Source organism: Rissa tridactyla, chromosome 2, assembly GCF_028500815.1.
Source record: "Rissa tridactyla isolate bRisTri1 chromosome 2, bRisTri1.patW.cur.20221130, whole genome shotgun sequence".
NCBI lineage: Eukaryota > Metazoa > Chordata > Aves > Charadriiformes > Laridae > Rissa > Rissa tridactyla.
In genome coordinates, this window is record NC_071467.1 from 96,259,618 (window position 1) to 96,276,779 (window position 17,162).

The 17,162-nt window shown below is 43.7% G+C and overlaps 1 protein-coding gene across 1 annotated transcript in view; it reads left to right on the top strand.

Annotated features, from left to right (window-relative positions):
- The window catches only part of PHACTR1 (phosphatase and actin regulator 1), a 319,282-nt gene that overhangs the window by 287,167 nt on the left and 14,953 nt on the right, over positions 1-17,162 (top strand). The window contains exons 12-13 of the mRNA XM_054191481.1: positions 9,986-10,041; positions 15,013-15,074. Of these exons, the coding sequence (XP_054047456.1) occupies positions 9,986-10,041; positions 15,013-15,074 (118 nt within the window). The remainder of the gene's footprint in view (positions 1-9,985; positions 10,042-15,012; positions 15,075-17,162) is intronic.

Consider the following 17,162-nt stretch of genomic DNA (forward strand, 5'->3'; position numbering starts at 1 on the left):
TCAAGTGGAATAAAATAATTAACAAGTGGGGTAGGGAAAATGGTATAAAAATAGCAAATTGAGGCATTAATTTTCTATTACAAACTGAAAACTAGCGGTTTAGGTCAGAATCAAATATCTTGTCCAATGCATTTTTTAATGCTTTTTTAAATTATTTTTTTTAAGACAAGTATGTCTAGTGAATTGTCTTCTCAACTGAAACTCCTCACTACGTTTGACCTCACCTCACAGATAGTTTCTGACCTGCTGGAACTCAATTTTTCAGCAATTTTACTGTTTCACCCAGCCCTAATTCTTAATCTTCAAGTGAACATTTTAGGTGACATCCCTTTGCAGTAAGTTACTGCTATTTATCACCTGCCTTTCGTGCAGTCTGGGGGTCTGAAATCCCTCTGGCACAAAATAGTTAATCACTCTTAAAGCTCTCAATTTTGTTCACTTCCAGGAATTTTTCACTTCAGTAACAAGACAAAGTGTGGTCACCATGCTATTTCCTATGCATCTTTTCTCCTAGAAACTAAATTATCGTGGTTTTGAATTGCTGACACTGCCAGCTTCTGTTATAAAAGCATTTATTTGGAATTCCTGTATTGTGGCTGTTCCGAGTCACTGAGTATTTTAGCTTTTGATTCATTTCTCAGAAAGTGGATAAGTTGTGCTTTTTTGACATTACTAATATAAAGTGCCTCTTTGGAGATGAATTTGATTTCTGCAGTATTTTTTGTTTGCCTTTCTTCATGCTGGCACTGGTAAAATGGTCTATAACAAACTAACGCTGTCAGGGGATTTACATAATTCCTCTTTCTTCATTCTTTGAGTAGTCTGTAGCTGCTGCAGTAACAGAGGAGACTTTTTCAAGTTGGCTGTATAAGTGTCGAGCTTGCCATCAGCAAGCTGGTGAAGCTCCCCACCCATAAAACCCAACGGCTTTTTGCATTTTGGATTGAGATTTGCCATGATGGTCACTGATTATTTGGACTGCCAACCAAAACTGGTTTGTTTGTTTACATGTTTTAAATGCCTCTGGCTTGACATTTTAGGAGTACAGTTGTGTTAGTGCACATGTGAATAGGAAGATAGGGTGCTGTTACTTTTTTAATTAGATAAATTGCATACTGACAGTGCTAGAACTGTAAAATACCTGCTAATGCACAGGCTATATACGTACAGTCACTGTGGTCCATATATAATCACCGTGTAGTCACTGTGGTCCAGACAGGCCCATCAGGAGGTCTGATCTTAGCTAAATATAGGGAAGATGGTTCCTCCATTATGTGCTTCAGCCCTTAATCCTCCCTTGGAGCCAGCAGCAGCTTCTCAGCATAGGCAAAATTTAAGTGTGTGGCAGCAGATGAGGATCCTTAAGAGGAGAGGGGTGCTGGGAAAGCCCGGTGATGTTTTAGAGGGTTGTAGGAGGTTTGGGGAGTGGGGTTGTGCTCCTGTTGTCATCCCCCAGCCTCTTTCCATGGTTTCTTCCCTGGCCCCACAGACCTTCTTCCCTGCCCGAAACATTGCTCCATCCTGAGGCCACCACACATGCCCAGGAATAAGTGCATTATTCCTATATCAAACCATGCTCAACCATGCGACCTTCCCTGAGTGCCAGGAGCCAGGGCGGGGAGATATGCCAAGAGGGAAGGGGACTTTGCTATTCTGGCTCTTGCTTGGAGATGGCTCTCCTTTTAAAAGCGTAACTTGTATGGTAAGAAGCAGTCATGTGCTGGAGTCTAGAGGGATACCCTAAATTTGTTTAATCCACGTGGCTAAAAACACCAGGGTGTGGTGTCACAAGTCCAGTCACAACTGGCTTGGTTGGGTGACAGAGAGCTGAAGGAGTCTGGGTCCCTGCCTCACGTCTGTTGTTTGGCAGAACGGTCCATAGGATTGTCCAGGAAGCCCTTCAGCAGCAGAAGATTGGGGACACCTTTGCAAATATATTCATGGTAATTTGGTCTCCTACAGATCTTCCAAATACAAGGTCACACCTCAAAACTGAGTAAGTGCAGAAGATGACAGGAGAGGCCTCCAAAGACTAGTGTTTGGAGGAAAAGAATATTGTATTTAACCAGAAAAAAGTAACTCACTATGAGGAGTAAGGCAAATAATGTTTCTAAAGTTTAGCATCTAGATCTTTCCGTCAAAAACGCATCTTTAAAGACTCATTGCTGTTAGTATGTTTGTTCACACAACCACATTACTATAGAGAGAAGAGATTTTAAAACAAACTAGACACAATAATGCCTATAGACAGCAAGCACATTTGTTCAGCTCAGATATTGATTTTCGTGGTGCCATTTTATTCAAGTCATTCATGGATTGACCTTGAACTGCGAATTATGATCTTTTTAGCTTTGTAAAATCAGCTTTTGGTTCAATATTATTAGCTTTGGAGAAGTAAGTGTCTTCTCACAATGCTGTACAGACAACAGAAGGACAATTGCTAACATTTTAGAACATTTTTTATTCTTTATTACAATGGATCCTAACATCCATCTGTTTTTTTCTGGCATGCTTTAGATTTTCAACCAGCATTTGGTACATTTTTGCCTCTGGATTTCTAGTACTCAAAATTATCCCATTTTTATTGTTCCAAAAATATATTCTTGAATTAGATACGTAGTAAATTCCCTCCTCTAAAAGAGATTGTTCTTTGTTTCCTACTGCAGTTGTTGGATGTTTTGTTCTTTGGATTAGGGAAGAGATTTGAGAATTAATGCTGCAAAGCTCATGTGGTGTAACTCTCTTAATTCCGCCGTGCTCTTTTTTTAAAATCATTTAAATTTGCATGATCGTATTTTATGTGAACAGCCAGCATTTGGCTAAAAGGTTTGATGTTAATGAAACAGTACAGTAATGAAAAAAAGGAGGCTCCATTTTAGACCCTGAGGTGCGAGACATGAGCTTTCATGGTCTTGCAACATTCCACCTTTCAGTAGGCATTATGCAGTAAGTATTATTGGAAAGGAAGCCAAAATCTGCATTTGCCTCTCTAGCACTACTTGGCTTTATCTTTAATAAAAAATAAGAAATTAAGTAATTCCTTGGGAAAATGCAGGTGTCTGCGCTGTGATACTGTGGTCTAATGACAGATTGATGACTTGGGTATGTCATTATTCACACTGTTTCTAGTCAGAGTCATAGGACTACCTAGTCATTCCATTATTTCTTGCAATAAAATACAGAGTTCATGGCCCAAGATGATTCTACTTTATTTGAGTATTTAAAAAAAAATGCATTCTGTATATGATAGGCAGATTTTAACTTTATGCAGACATAATGAATTGTCGAAATCTACATTTTGCATATGATTCTCTTTCCCCAGGAGACCTAATCTGGGCAGCCTGTTCTTTCTTGGGGAGCTTGTAACTTTCCCAAGAGTAAATCAAAATCATAATAAATCAATCCCTCGGTCAGCTGAAATAGAAAAGACTGCATTCTTTGAGCTGTGAGTCAAGAATGGGTTCACATGGGCGAAAGAATGAGAAAACAAATTGGTCAGGTTTAGAGTTTTAAACAAAGGGCCAGCTTGGTTATATTTTTCACTATCCACAGATGCTTGAGCAAGCAGAAAATTTGCTGATTAGTTTTTCTAAAAATCTTCACCGCAATCTAGGCTAGGCGGAGCTTTAAAGTTTATACGGAAGCTGTTTCTCAACACAAAACCAAGTCCGGGATAAGCATAATTTTGGGGGGGTAGTAAAAGACTGCATAAAGCCTAAATTAAAATCTGAATAATTTTAGTTGAAAATCTGATTTTCCTGCAGAGCCCAGCTGGATACATGACTGCAGATGTGTTACGGGAACTGTTGTTTGGTTGGTTCATGTGCCAGACTGCTCTGTATTCCTTGTGGTGCATTAGGAAGAACTGCTGAGCAAAAGCTCTGCCTCTCTTCTCCAGGACACGGGACTGTCGTAGCCATCCTGGACTAGGCGGTCCAGGCCGGGGAACAAACTGGGATGCTGAGGCACCAGTACTTAGCTCTTCAACTGATACTTACCAGTCTTTAAATTTTCACCAAAAGCGCGCACTTCCTACCGAAACAGTTCTCATCTAAACTCTGTCTCGGTGGTGCTTCACCCGTTTTCCCAGGGGTGAGCAGGGGTCTGTGCCTGCTTTGGTCTGCTCTGGTCATTGCCACAGGCTTCTTTATAGCTGCAGAAGCACCACCATCTCCCAGGCGCTGAACGTTTAAAATCAACAGGGAAGGCAAGAGCAGTCATTACACAGTAACTGAATCGTGGCAAACACTCCTTATGGTTTTATTGCCTTAATTTCTCAGGAAAAGGAGTTATAAGGCATATTATCATGACTGATACCAGGAGACTTGTCACACAGGAAAGAGAGCTTAAAGGAAGAGATCATGTATCCTACAAATTAGCCAACGTCTTAATGGAGTCTAGTAGGGGAATTTTAATGGTGTAAAACTCTTACATTTGCTTCTTTAGGTAGGGATTTTGTTTTTAATATGCCTTCAGTTTATTCACTCATTGATAAGACTGTATTTAATCCCATTTTATAAATCCTGTTAGGAGAAGGATAGTTCTCTGTAGACTCTAAAGTCTGGCTGGCAATATCTGGGCTGATACTTCAGAGAAAGTGAACCTCCAGGCTTAAAAATATTTCTTGCTCATTGTGCAGTGACGTAAGGAAAGGAGGTAGTTCATTCCTGCCCTCTGCTAACAGTTAACTGGGAGAAGCAAATACAAGATTTTCTTCTCCATTTTTCTCTTCCAATTTTCTGTACTGGGCATGGGAGCGCAAAGAGCCCCTGGTAGCCTATACTTCATCAATATTGCTTTGCTATCAGCGTTATTATTGGGAAAGGCAAGCTAAATTAAGCAACAGTAGGACTCTTCACTCCCATTGAATTTTCCTCATGTTGAATTATATAGCTGATGTAAATCAGCGCAGTTCTACTGGCTTCGGTCGTGCTCATTTATGCCAACTAAAGAGCAATGTGACAAGTAGTGCTTTGTAGCAACTGGCTTCTCATGTGCCCAACTCAGATTTACTCCTCTCTTAGAGCAGTCTCGAGGGTGGTATGAACCCAGTTGCAACTGAGTAAAAAGATTTGCATCTACAGAATGAATTCAGGAGTTGCTCCAGAGGCTACACCCCACTGTGCTCAGAAGCTGTTTTATATCAGGGTGACCTGTGTCATCAGGAAGAGCTGCGTGAGCGTGGCTGGGATCGGTTTTGTGGTGTTCTGGACACCTCACCATACTGCTGCATGCCCTGTTGTGACCACCTGTGACTTGTTTGCCCATCAGTCCTGCTCTTGGGTCACGCACACCAGATGCCACCATTCAAGCACTGGAGAGCTGATGGGTTCTGCCTCTTGTATCTGCAAATGCTCGGAGTTGACAAGCCTGGCAAGTATTTGAGGCATCATTTTCCAGCAAGCCCTGTACTATATCCAGCCGTTGTACTTACAGATGACCCCATACTACACTCTTAGATTTTCTGATGCTCCAGTCAGAGGCAAAGATTAATTCCTGATACCCGGAAAACACGTATCCAGCACTGCCTTGTTCACAAAACAACGAGCTGAATGGCATTAACCAGCTCTTCCTCAGAGTTCATCTACAACAAAACAAGAGACGAAGGAGAGAAAGCCCATGGCTCCTAGTAGAGGACAGCCGAGACAGCCAGGAGTGCTTTGCTTCAAAGGTACTACCAGACAAAAGGGCTGCAACAATCTGACCCTCAGCCCCACAGCTAGGGTATGGCCACACTGCAGAGAAGGGTGAGCATCACTGTGTGGGCTCTTCATTTAAGTGTTTTGTATTGCCTGGGGAGACGTACAGCCAGTTTTTTCTTTTATTGCTCCTGCAAGAGACTGCCACATGGAGCAGAAACTTCCCATTCTGAGTTCTCAGTTTGCTGGGCAGGCTCCAAACAGTAGCATCCATCAGTGAAAATGCTGTCTTTCTTTCCTCGTGCTCCCTGAAGAGATTACATTCCCACCAGCCAATATTTTAGGTCTACAGCAACTGACTTTTCATGATTGTCCCTCCTGCCCCCAAACTCCTACTCATCCACCATGACATGCCCAGCCCAGAGCTGATTCAAAAAAAACCAAATCAAACAAACAAAAAACCAAAACAAACAAACAAAAACAACCCACAAACAAACAAAGAAACCCACCACACGATGTCCTTATGAAGAGGTGCTCAGCTCTTGTATAGTTCTAGGACAAGGAGTGTGGTGCATTTTGATCATGCAGGGAATTAATTCAGAAAATTGGTTCACCATAAATCTTAGGAAGGTTTTCTTTCTAGTAAAACCTTTGCTAGTGTATTTGCAAAACCGCTATTAACAAAATTGCAAAACCATATGAATAAACCAGGCAATACATTGCAAAGCACAAATTACAAAAAAACCAAACTCTCCTGTCCCCTTGAATGCCTGAAGCTTGTTGCAAAACTGCATGAATGGCACAGGGAAAGTCAAGCACGTTCACACAAGAGATTGTAGACACAGAAAGTGCTGTTACAGGTCGTTACTTTTTAAGACCTCTTTTGCCTTTTTCCAGGTTAGACACCGATGCTCGTACAGCTCCATGAAACAGCCTTAGTTAACCTTTCTGATCAGCAGCAGCACCGCACATCCCACTCGATTCTTACAGTTTTCACAAGCAGATCTGTTCTTTGCTGTTGCACCAGGCTCCTTCCTCACCTCCGTTTTCTCCTGTTTATTCCGATCGTGCTGCTAATGAGACACTTGTTTCCCGACCTCTGGCCTCTTGACGGCCTCACGCAGCCCCTGTGATGTTAAATGAAATAAGGCACAGCAGCAATCCAGCAATCAAACCACTGAAATCAACCTCTGCAAGCTAGGTGGGCTTCATTAATATTTTTTTATTCTGGGCAGCACAGGAGGGAAGGTAGGAGAGGGGAGGTATCACGCCTCGTGTTTTGCCAAGATCAGAGCGGCACACTGGAGATGGTACACTGAAATTTGTTGTGAAAAAAACTGTATCTTTGCAGCCATGGTAACAAAGCAATAGCTGCTTACATTTCTTGATTTACAGGATCTGTAACTAGCATCAAGATTTTCAAAGATGGTAATGTTAGCAGCTGTTCAACATCTGGCAAACCTAGAAGTTAAGAGGCAGGAAAAAAGAACTAAAATGACACTGTTCTGAGGAGCTAGTGGAGTTTGTAAAGCCCAGAGATAGTTTGGGGGCAGAAGTCACTGTAGCAGCAAGAGAAGAAATGAAATGAAAAGAGCAAGAAACCAAGAAAAGAGATAATTGTGAGAGCTTGGAAGGGAAGGGCTGGGGAAGGAGCTGGGCTTGTTTGAGGAGCTCATCAAGGAGGGACACACAAGGAGGGAGCAGGAGCAGGCTCAGTCAGTCCAAAAGGATGATGGAAATGGGGATGTAACAGCAGTTCATGGAGATGAAAGCAGACACCCATGCTGGAGGCCAGGAACCTCCACAGCTTCTATTCATTGCCGCCTTCATCCTCCAGCTGTGCTTCACTGCTTGCACTGTAAGGACTAGTCATGATTTTGTTCCCCTACAAGGATACCTTATCTTTTCCTACTGCCTATGTCTTGCTATTAAAAATTCTTGAGTTTGGAAGAGTCCAGAAGCGATCAATGACCCATGAATGCAGATAGCTTCAGATCTCCAGACTGAATCTATCAAAAGTGTCATGGGTTTATCTGACCTGTAAGTGCATCGCTTGAAAATGACAGTCATCATTTAGGCAGGAGCACCCTGCAGCCTGAAAAGGGTGGATAACGGGATCTATAAAATAATTGACTCTCGATGGGGAACACAGGTATTCTTGTCTGGCTTTCTCTAGGGCACATACCAGGCAGCGTGGGGAAGAATCCCACAGTCTACAGGTCTCTGAGCAGCACAGGAGCAGAGGGTGCATATTATACAAAGGGCATACTTAGAGGAAATCTTTGTCCTCTTGCGTGGAAGCAATGACACAGTGAAGTGAAAGTTTTGTTTAAATGCATCTACTTCGTGGCAGGTACCCCAGGAAACACATGGAAGTCTTGGTCCTTTTTGCAAATCGCCTATGTAGATAGATAAAACTTCTGCCTTTTGTTAGAAATGCTCCAGTGTGAACTGTTCTTGACAGAACTGTTAGCTGAGTCCTTCAATCCTTGTTTTCTTGGAAAGGGGAGGACCTTTTCAGGAGCATTCTCTTCAGACTAATTTCTCCTTCTACTTGTTGTGTGATGTTTGCTTCTGTAGAGGCAGCCGCACACTGGATGGCTGGAGTCTGTCCTTAACATCCCTCTGGTGCATCCCCTTGAAAAGCATCACAGTGCAGTGGATTAAAAACATTGTATAGCTCAGTCCCTGCAGGCACATGTGGTGGGGCTGAGTGGCAACTCTTTCTCTTTGATTCTCACGCGCTGCTAGAAACGAAGTAGTTTTAATTGCTTCATAGTCCTAAGGTGAATCTCCCATTAGCAACAGCTACTGTATCTTAAAGATGGTAATAGCAACTGCTTGAACAGCACTTTCTGTCTTCCAAGTGCTTTGCAGACATTCTTCACTTCTGAATTAAGGATGAGTTTCTGTCCCTTTCAACACTTCTTCCAGTGAGGTAAATGCTCAATCTGCCGTGGGAAAGAGACAAAGCTAATGACTCCAAATTCGCCACTGGAACAGGGCCGTGTTCTGCTGGTTTGTTTTTGTGGTGTAAAGTGGCCCCAAAGGACGTGCGGCTGGTATCGCCTCTGCTGGTGGAAATCTCCAGGGTATATGAAATCAGATGCCTGTAGCACTTCTGCCGTCATTACAGCTAGTGTGGAGGATGGGCTCCTACCCATCCCATGCACTTCAGCCCCCTGCACCATGCGCGATGTGAGGGGCAGGGGTACTGAGTGGGCGCACAGGTGACCTCCTGGCTCTGGAGAAGGCTGGGGATGTGTGTGCATCTCCAAGCAGTGGCTCAGCCCCCGTGTTGTGGCGAGCGGTTGTCAGACATGCCTCATCCAGCCCTGCAGAGTCAGCCCCGTTTCAGTGAGCTTCTGTGCCCTGGGTCAGGGGAAGCATTCATCGCAGAAGATGAAGCCATGCAGATAGCATTCATCTCATGTTTCTTATCAGTACCCGGTACCTCGCATAGGAACTGATGAGCTAACCGGCAGAGACTGGGGCCCCCAAGTTGGGAATGTCTCTGAATGACCATGTCTGAGGGAGGGAAAAGGCTCTGTCCTGTCACTGGCATCATTGACAAAACTCCCATTGACTCGGAGGAGAGTGTGAGGAGGCCCAACAGTGTTGACTTCTGATGTCATCTCCCTGGTTTACTTTGTTTTCCAAAGACCACTTTGTGCTTCTCTCCCTGGCTTTGTATTCTGAGTATTCAGACCATTCCACGCTCAGGGTCCCCATTTTTAATTAGATGGCGTTTGTTGTGACCCTATTACGTACAGGTTGACTAGCAAGTCACACGATCCTTCCATCTAAGATTGAATAAAAGCCACGAGAGGAGGAGGGAAGCGAGGGTGCGGAGGAGGAGGAGGGCTGCTATTGTTCTGCCCTCGGCGCTGCCAAGCCATCCCTTGTTTTTGCTGTGGACTGTCTGTGTGCTCAAACGCTGTTTGAACAAACGGGGCACAGTCAGGAGGCTGGCAAGAGGGCAGGGAGAGGGTTAGCCGGGTCTTAGCTAGGAAATACTTGCACGAGTCAGGAAGCAGGCATGGGAGGAAGGAAATTAAGTGGAGACATCTGTGTAGCTTAGCTTTCAGCAGCTCTGCCTGGGGTAGGGGTGGGAGAGTCATGCCTAAGATGACATAACGTATTTTGCCTTTCGTGAGCTGAAAACAGAGGAAACTGCGAAAGCGAAGCATGGTCTGTGTCACGCATGGTCCGGGTGTACCAAGTACATAATGGAGCAGTGTCAGTGCTTTCTGCTCTGCCTTTTGCACCCCAAAATAACTCTTCAAGACAGAGAACTGAGGAGAATGTGATATGGTCCAAAAACTGATCTTGGACTTTTTTCGCAGACGACTGAGCCAGAGGCCGACTGCTGAAGAATTGGAGCAGAGGAACATTCTGAAACGTAAGTCCTGATAATGCTGACATTTAACCTCAAGCCCGCTAGTTTGGGTTAGTTTAGATATATATGGGGTGGTTCTTTTAATAAAACATAAACTGTTCTGCACTTGCATCATTAATAATAATAAAGTGCATCATAAATGCAAATAAGTGTGCAAGTCTGTAGCAACATCTAGAGCTGCAGAAACAATTCTTTAAAATGAGAGTCAGTAAATTCACAAGAATGAGCAGCCTATGGGGAAAAAAACCTCAGATGTTGAATCTCTTTTGCAAGTCTAGTTCCAAACAGAGGGTCCATCATTCTGAAATGCCTTTATGCGGCTCTTACACAGGATGAGCATCCCACTTTAAATTAGTAAAGACATTAGAGCATGGCTTGATTAGTATTCCTAAAAATCTTCACAGCAACCTAGACTAGGTGGAGCCTTTATTCAATTAAAAAAAGAAACCAATGTGACTCAGGATTATTTCCCTGAAATGTTCCCCTGAAACTCCTCCTTTAAATCAGACAAAAACTTCCTGGTAGGTCCTCAAAATGTGAAATGGTATTTTAAAGGAACAAAACACCATTTAGAGACCCTGATCTGGGTTAAGTTGCCACCAGCTTCAAGGGAAGCAGGACTGAGTCTCATGAATGAATAGGAAAAAAATTAGTTTCTTTACTCATGTTGAAGTGGTTTGAATATTAAAAAAAAAAAAACCAAAAAAAAAACCCACAAAACTGTTTATCTAATTGTTGTTACTCTGGAAAGAGAAAACAAAAGAAAGAAGTGCTTCCCTTTTTAAGTTAGTAAATCCATCATTCCAGGGAAATTATAAAAAAAATTACTACAGAAAAACATGTTCTTAAATGGTACCTTAAAATACCATAGTGTCTCCTTTGGTAGGTCCATAATTTACTTTCTCTTGTTGTTCAAATAACTGCCCTGTACAGAACCATAAAAATGTGGTAGCAGAAGATTAATCCTCTGCAAATTAGCAGAATTGATTGATTAAGTACTTCAGAATCAAATTCTAAGCAAGTTAATGATAGTATTAACACTCAGCGGGGCTTTTTCATCTGTTCATGTTATTACGTGCGGCAGACAAAGAGAGAGACACCACTGTCGATGCAAAGAGGAGAAAAGACCGGACAGCAGAGCGGCGTGGGCGAGCCCGAGGCTGCCAGGAAAGCCATTTGTTTGGGGTCAGCCCCCTTCTGACAGCTGTGCCCCTACCGCCTGCTCCTCACTCCCGTACCTGGCAGCTGGAGAAAGTCAGGGGCAGAAACTGGGGAAAAAGGTGGCACATCCAGATGTGATGGTCTCACAGGGGAGGTAGCAGAACAGCTGGAGGAGGGGGAACCTGCAACGTGACTGATGCCAGGCTCAGGCGAGGAGGGACAGAGGCCAATTCTCTGGGCAGCTCATGTTGTCATCCCGGGACTTGCCACCAGCATGACCCAACATGTGTCATGCACCATCTGTCACTGGTGCATGACCAGTAAACACCGCCCTGGCACTGGTAAGGGTTGGGGGGGGGAAGTGGGGGTCTTGGGCAGCTGCTTTGGCAGCAGTGTTTGAACCGGCATCAGCAGAGGCTGTATTTCCAACGCTGGGTGACTTGCAGAGATTCCTAAATGTCGGCTTGCCAAGCGCAGCAGTCACACAGCGACCTGAAGACATCTTACAGTTCAGAGGAGTTATCCCCTGAGTCACACTGGTTTCTTTTTGAATTAAATAAAGGCTCCTAAATGACATGGATCTGTTTGAAAATATTTCCCTGAACCCAGAACTATATTGTTATTTCCGAAATGGAATTTTTGTAGCTTGGTTCCTAAGCACAGATCTGCCCAAAAACATGTGTGTCTTGGTAGACAAACAACTTCATAATTAGAGGAAAAAGTAATGCGTTATTTCCAAGGCATCCCAACTTTTGGTGAAGCACAGCAGGAAAGGAACAAACAATTAAAATAGTAACGTAATTAAAAAAAAAAAAAGGCATAAAAATGCTCCAATCTTAGGCAAGGAAATATGAATAGCATCTGGTTTGTACAGCATCACTTTGTGTCCTTTGCCTAGGCTCCTGAGGAAAAGAATTATAATTAATATAGTGGAGCCTAGAGAAAGAGAGACATAGAGAGACAATAATGAAAAGAGTGTAAATTCTCTGCATCAGCAGGTCAAGCTATTTGCAAAAGCCCAGTTCATAGCGCATACACACACACAAAATAAAAGAAAACCCAGATAGCTCCTGAGTAGAGTTTACTCTACAGTTAAAGCTAAAATCTCCTTGATGCAAATGTCATGTCTGGTACCATGATGTTCCTCTTCCATGTGTAACCACATTATTGCCCATTCTGATGGGAAGAACTGAGGCAAAATGCAGTTGGACTGTCTTTATACAAGAAGTGATCACTTCCTAGCTCTGTGCTACTGCAATAATTATGAGATGGTCAGCTTTATTGAATTGCAAGGGCACAGCATCTGTTGCACAAGTTCCACTCCTTGCTGGTAGCAACAGTGAAATTACAGCAGCCACAGCAAAGAAACTGTGAAGAGGGACACTGGTGCTTGACGGGTCCTTCACTGAAGTATACCCAATTCACTGACTCTTAAGTCAATGGCACATAGTGAGAGAAGTCCGGAGGTGCAGGGTTAGTGTGAAGACTAAAGAACATTTTTTTGCAGTTAATACTTGCTGGCCAAGTTTATGAGGAAGGATGCCTCGGCCCCCCCCTCATGCACCACCCCTGTGCCACTTCTCAGATGGATGCAAGTAATTCAGTTTTCAGCCTGGCACATTCAAGGTTGCATGAATTCCTTACAAAAATGATGGTTAGGTAGGCTCTGAGGGTCTCAGACTGTACTGGGGCACATTTCACACTCCCACAGAAATCAGGCCAGAAAATTGCACCCACACCCACGGGCCTAGAGAAACAGAGCATCTCCTGAACACCTAAGATAAAATAAAGCAACAGTTTTGTAGCTTCACAAGGTAGGCGTGACTTAATTAACTTTAAAGAAGTAGCTAAAACAAAGTCACTTTCTGGTTTCAGAGGAGAATGTATTCCCAGTTCCCAGCTTTTACCTGACTGAGATCTTCAGCCTGCCTGGCTGTCTCTGAAGGTGTGTGGCTGGGATAAAAAGTAAGGAGAGAGAAAAAAAAAGTGACCGTATGCCAAGTACACTTAATTTTTCAAGGAATTATTAGTGGCTCTGTTTCTGAGAGTAGATGTTTCCAGGACCACCTCCTCCAAGTCTGAGACACAAAGGGAAGAACGAAATTGCTAGAGGAGAATCCAGCCCAGGAGGGGCAGGAACCGTTGAAAGAGGAAAAATATATTTATCAGTGTAGTTATCCCAGTTATCATTTAAAAAGCCATTTGTGGCTCCCTCCTCTTTTCTGTTCTTTTTACTCCAGTATCACTTTCCTTCCTCCTGAAAATGTAAGCAGTTATTTTTGGTAAAATGGCATTTAAAGATCGGAAGCTTATTGTAAAACATCATAACATTGACTGTCTCTTTGTCCACTTTGGTGGAGATTTCCCATCCCCACTGAAGTCAGTGTGCAGTTGTGATGGACCTGTCGGATCTACTGTCCTGAGCGGCGAGAAACCTGGCTTCCAGCCCAGCCCTCCTCGCCTGCTCAGAGACCTCTGTGGTCTCTGAACCTCAGGTCTTGTTTCTGTGTGTGGAAAACCCCAATTTTGAATGCGTTGATTTGAAACATTGCATCTCGTCCACTGTGGGCAAACTTCCCATTGGGTTAGGACCTCCTTATATTATTTTTGGCTGGTCCCAGTTGGTTAGTGGGAGTGCTGACCTGTGCTTTCTTGGCTGAAGAAGTTCCAGCAGGCAATTTGTTACTGCCCCTCTGCCAGGGGTGCCTGCTTCTCCCACAGGTTCAGCAGAGAGCAACATGGGATTCCCCCCCTCACCCCAGGGTTTAATTCAGTCCAGAGTTGGACAGTTTAAATCAAGCCACCTATCCCAAACTGTCCTTTGAAGTCCATAATCTCCGCTGCAGAGCGTTATTGCTGCCTGAGGTAGTCCTATCTAAGTGAAAATCAGATCGCACCAGGGGCACAGGGTACTTGCTGGAAAAGCTGATGAGCTGTGTTTGCTCTCATCTGTTATAGAATCATAGAATTATGCACGGGTGCGATTAAGGTAAGGAGCAATTCAGCCAACAGTGAAACAGTGGAAGCTGATCCTAACTGACTGAGGACTTGGGTACCTAGAAACCCGGGCTTTTAGTGACTTCCAGTAAAGTTCATTGGAAAGACGTGCATGACAGCCTGCTCCTAAGTTTAAGAAGAGTTAGTATGCTCAAATGTTACTGTCCTCTTGAGGGATGATGGTTGAGGCTTGCCCTGGTACGTACTTGTGATGTGATCTTTTGGCTTAATGTTGAAAATGGATTGCCCTAGGATGTGCCTTTACGCTCCAGTGTGATGCTGTGAAGGCTCACGATGGAAGGACACTCTCTTCTTACCCTGCTCAGGTCATGAGAAGTTGCAGATTTTGCCTGGCACCCCTGATTCTGAATTTTTTTTCCATTCTCCAAAGAGTAGCTGCAGAGAAATTATTCTGTAGATGGAAAAGAAAATAAAATGCCTGTGTTTCTTTTCCAACCATTGACCTTGCAGCCTCTCAGAATCCGACCATATCGTAGCGGAAGCCCCTGAGGCCACCAGGCCTGTGGGCAGGGAGATAACGGTTTCTGAAGCGCTGGCTCGCTGCCTGGCCCTTCTAGAGAGTGACACACATGAAAAGGTGCCAACACAGGGAAAGGAAGGAGGCTGTAGATGTTTTATGAAGTGTGTGAAGAAGTGCAGTAGCTACGGATCGAGAAAGTTCAGCAGCCCCAGAGGGACATGCTGTGCATCAGAGAGGTCCTGAAACATTAATATACTGATGGAGAGGCTTATTTTGTTGCATACTGTGCATGTCTGATGAGTCTGCAGCCTGAGATCCTTGTAAATCTTTTACAGCCCGGAATGAGCAAGAGGAGCAGGAGGAAAAACGAGAGATAAAGCGAAGATTAACACGTAAGGTGAGAAGCAACTTTGATCCTGTTACGACATTACTGTAACTTTCTCCCTACTGCACAGTTGTTTGCCTTTCTCCTTTTCCTCAGCACCATTTTCAAAAGTAAAATGTGAAACTAGTCCGAAAAGAAATCTCTGAAAGAAATCACCAATCAATGTGTAGGGTGTAAGTCCACAGACAGGGAAGGGAACTACTTTGCGGGCTATTGCTGGTAGCATTTTGAAACTGGACAAAAGAACATCTGGTCTTTATAACCAAAGGAGCTTTGAGCAGTGAAGGATACAGAGCCTAGCGTTTGTCTAACCCTGTTCCCTGTAAATGTAATGGCTTCTGCAGCCGTTACAAAGAGAGCGAAGTTAAAACAATGATGATTGCATTTGAAAATTCCACCAAAAAGAAGCATAAAACTGGGAAATAAACAACTTCTGGAAAGGGAGATTGTCACTTGAGGCATTTAAACTAAATAGAGACAAGGACTCACAAAATGGTGTGCAGTGCAGAAAACAATCTTGTATTGGCAGGGAAGGACGAACAAAACGGCATAGTTTGGGTTTTGGTTTTCCTTCCATTTGAAAGTCATTTAGTCTTAAAACTGAAGAACAGTCATTTCAGATACACACGTTCAGTTTTGCAGCTGGTGTAAATGTCTACAGATGCCCCAATATACATAGCCCACAATCCATCCCGTTATTGCAGATAAACTTTATTTCCCCACTGACATGTTTCCTCTCTCCAGAGGTGGAGAAAGCCCTCTAAAAACTCACATGCTTCTGAGGGAGCACCACCCCCTTCCTCTACGGTTTTAGGTGACTTTGTCTTTTTGACCTATGTGATCACAAGCTTTCACGGTATAAATAAGGACAAGGAAAGGGCTGTAAATATGCATGCAAAGGTTACATTCAGAGAGGAGGATTGTTTTCTTTTATTGTTAAAAATCTCACACCTTGTTCTCAGCTCACGTAAATCAGTGGAGTTCTTCGTCACCAACAGGGTGATACTGCTGTTGTCTGCAGGAGCTAAGAATGCGGCCCAGAGAGCTGTGATATTATTTTTAAAACACTTAAATTCCTGACAACAATGGCAGGGATGTTCTCGCATCCCTTCGTAGCGCTGCCTGAAAGAAAAGATCCTAACTGCATTGCAGATGTTTCATGGGACTAGAAATACCACTTTACCGGGCTCTCGATTTCCCTGTACACTGAAAGGTAAACACGGGCGGGAATCCAATCCAAAGCTTCGTGCCATTTGATGAACAGCTGTAATTGATAAAAAGCAAATCTACCCCTAACCAATCTGCTGCCTAAGAAATGCAGGCTTGCTAACCCAGCCTGCACTATCGCCCTGTGGTTTCCATCCTCCGTTATTTTGTAGGAAAGCTACAAAGCACATGAATTGTCTGTTGCAGGCAGAGGCCGCAGCTACTGGCTAAACTAAAACGCCCGGGCTGCTATAGCTCGCAGCAATGTCTGCCCTCTGAAACCTCAGCAGTCTTCTGTGAGATTTCTTTCCTTGTCTTGAGTGCACTTTGAAGTCGGAACAACAGCAAGAGTAGCATCAGTCCGAGCCCCTGGCAGTCCACTCTTTAATTTCATGCACCCATTCCCCGTCACGTTCCTGTTAGCCTTTTTTGGCTTCTTCCCTTGTAAAGATTTTTCTCCCCGACGTTTGTGTGTTTGGTGGCAACGTGCCTTAGCATCATTCGATTTTGGTCATCCTTTTAAATTGTTGTAAACTGTTCTAGTGACACACTGTAATTTTAATGAAAGAACCACAGGCCCGGTCTAACGGCAAACTTTTTCTCACCTACTGTTATAAAAGCTTGGAAGTCACTAAAGGAAAGAAGAGAATAAAGTGTGCGAGTGGATAGGTAACAACTGGAAATGACAGCCGCCTAGTGAATCCTGCAAAAATTGTTGTTATTCCCCAGCCCTGTCTTTCATGAGCGTGTCCCAGATGTGTCGTTGCGTCTGCAGCAGAGTGGCAGGCTCCTTCTGTCGATTTGTGCTGAAGTCTTATTACCAAAGGATTTTAAACCTCAGATCAAGCAGAAGTTTAATTGCGCACGGCAAACGTTTTGCCCAGCAGACCTTTC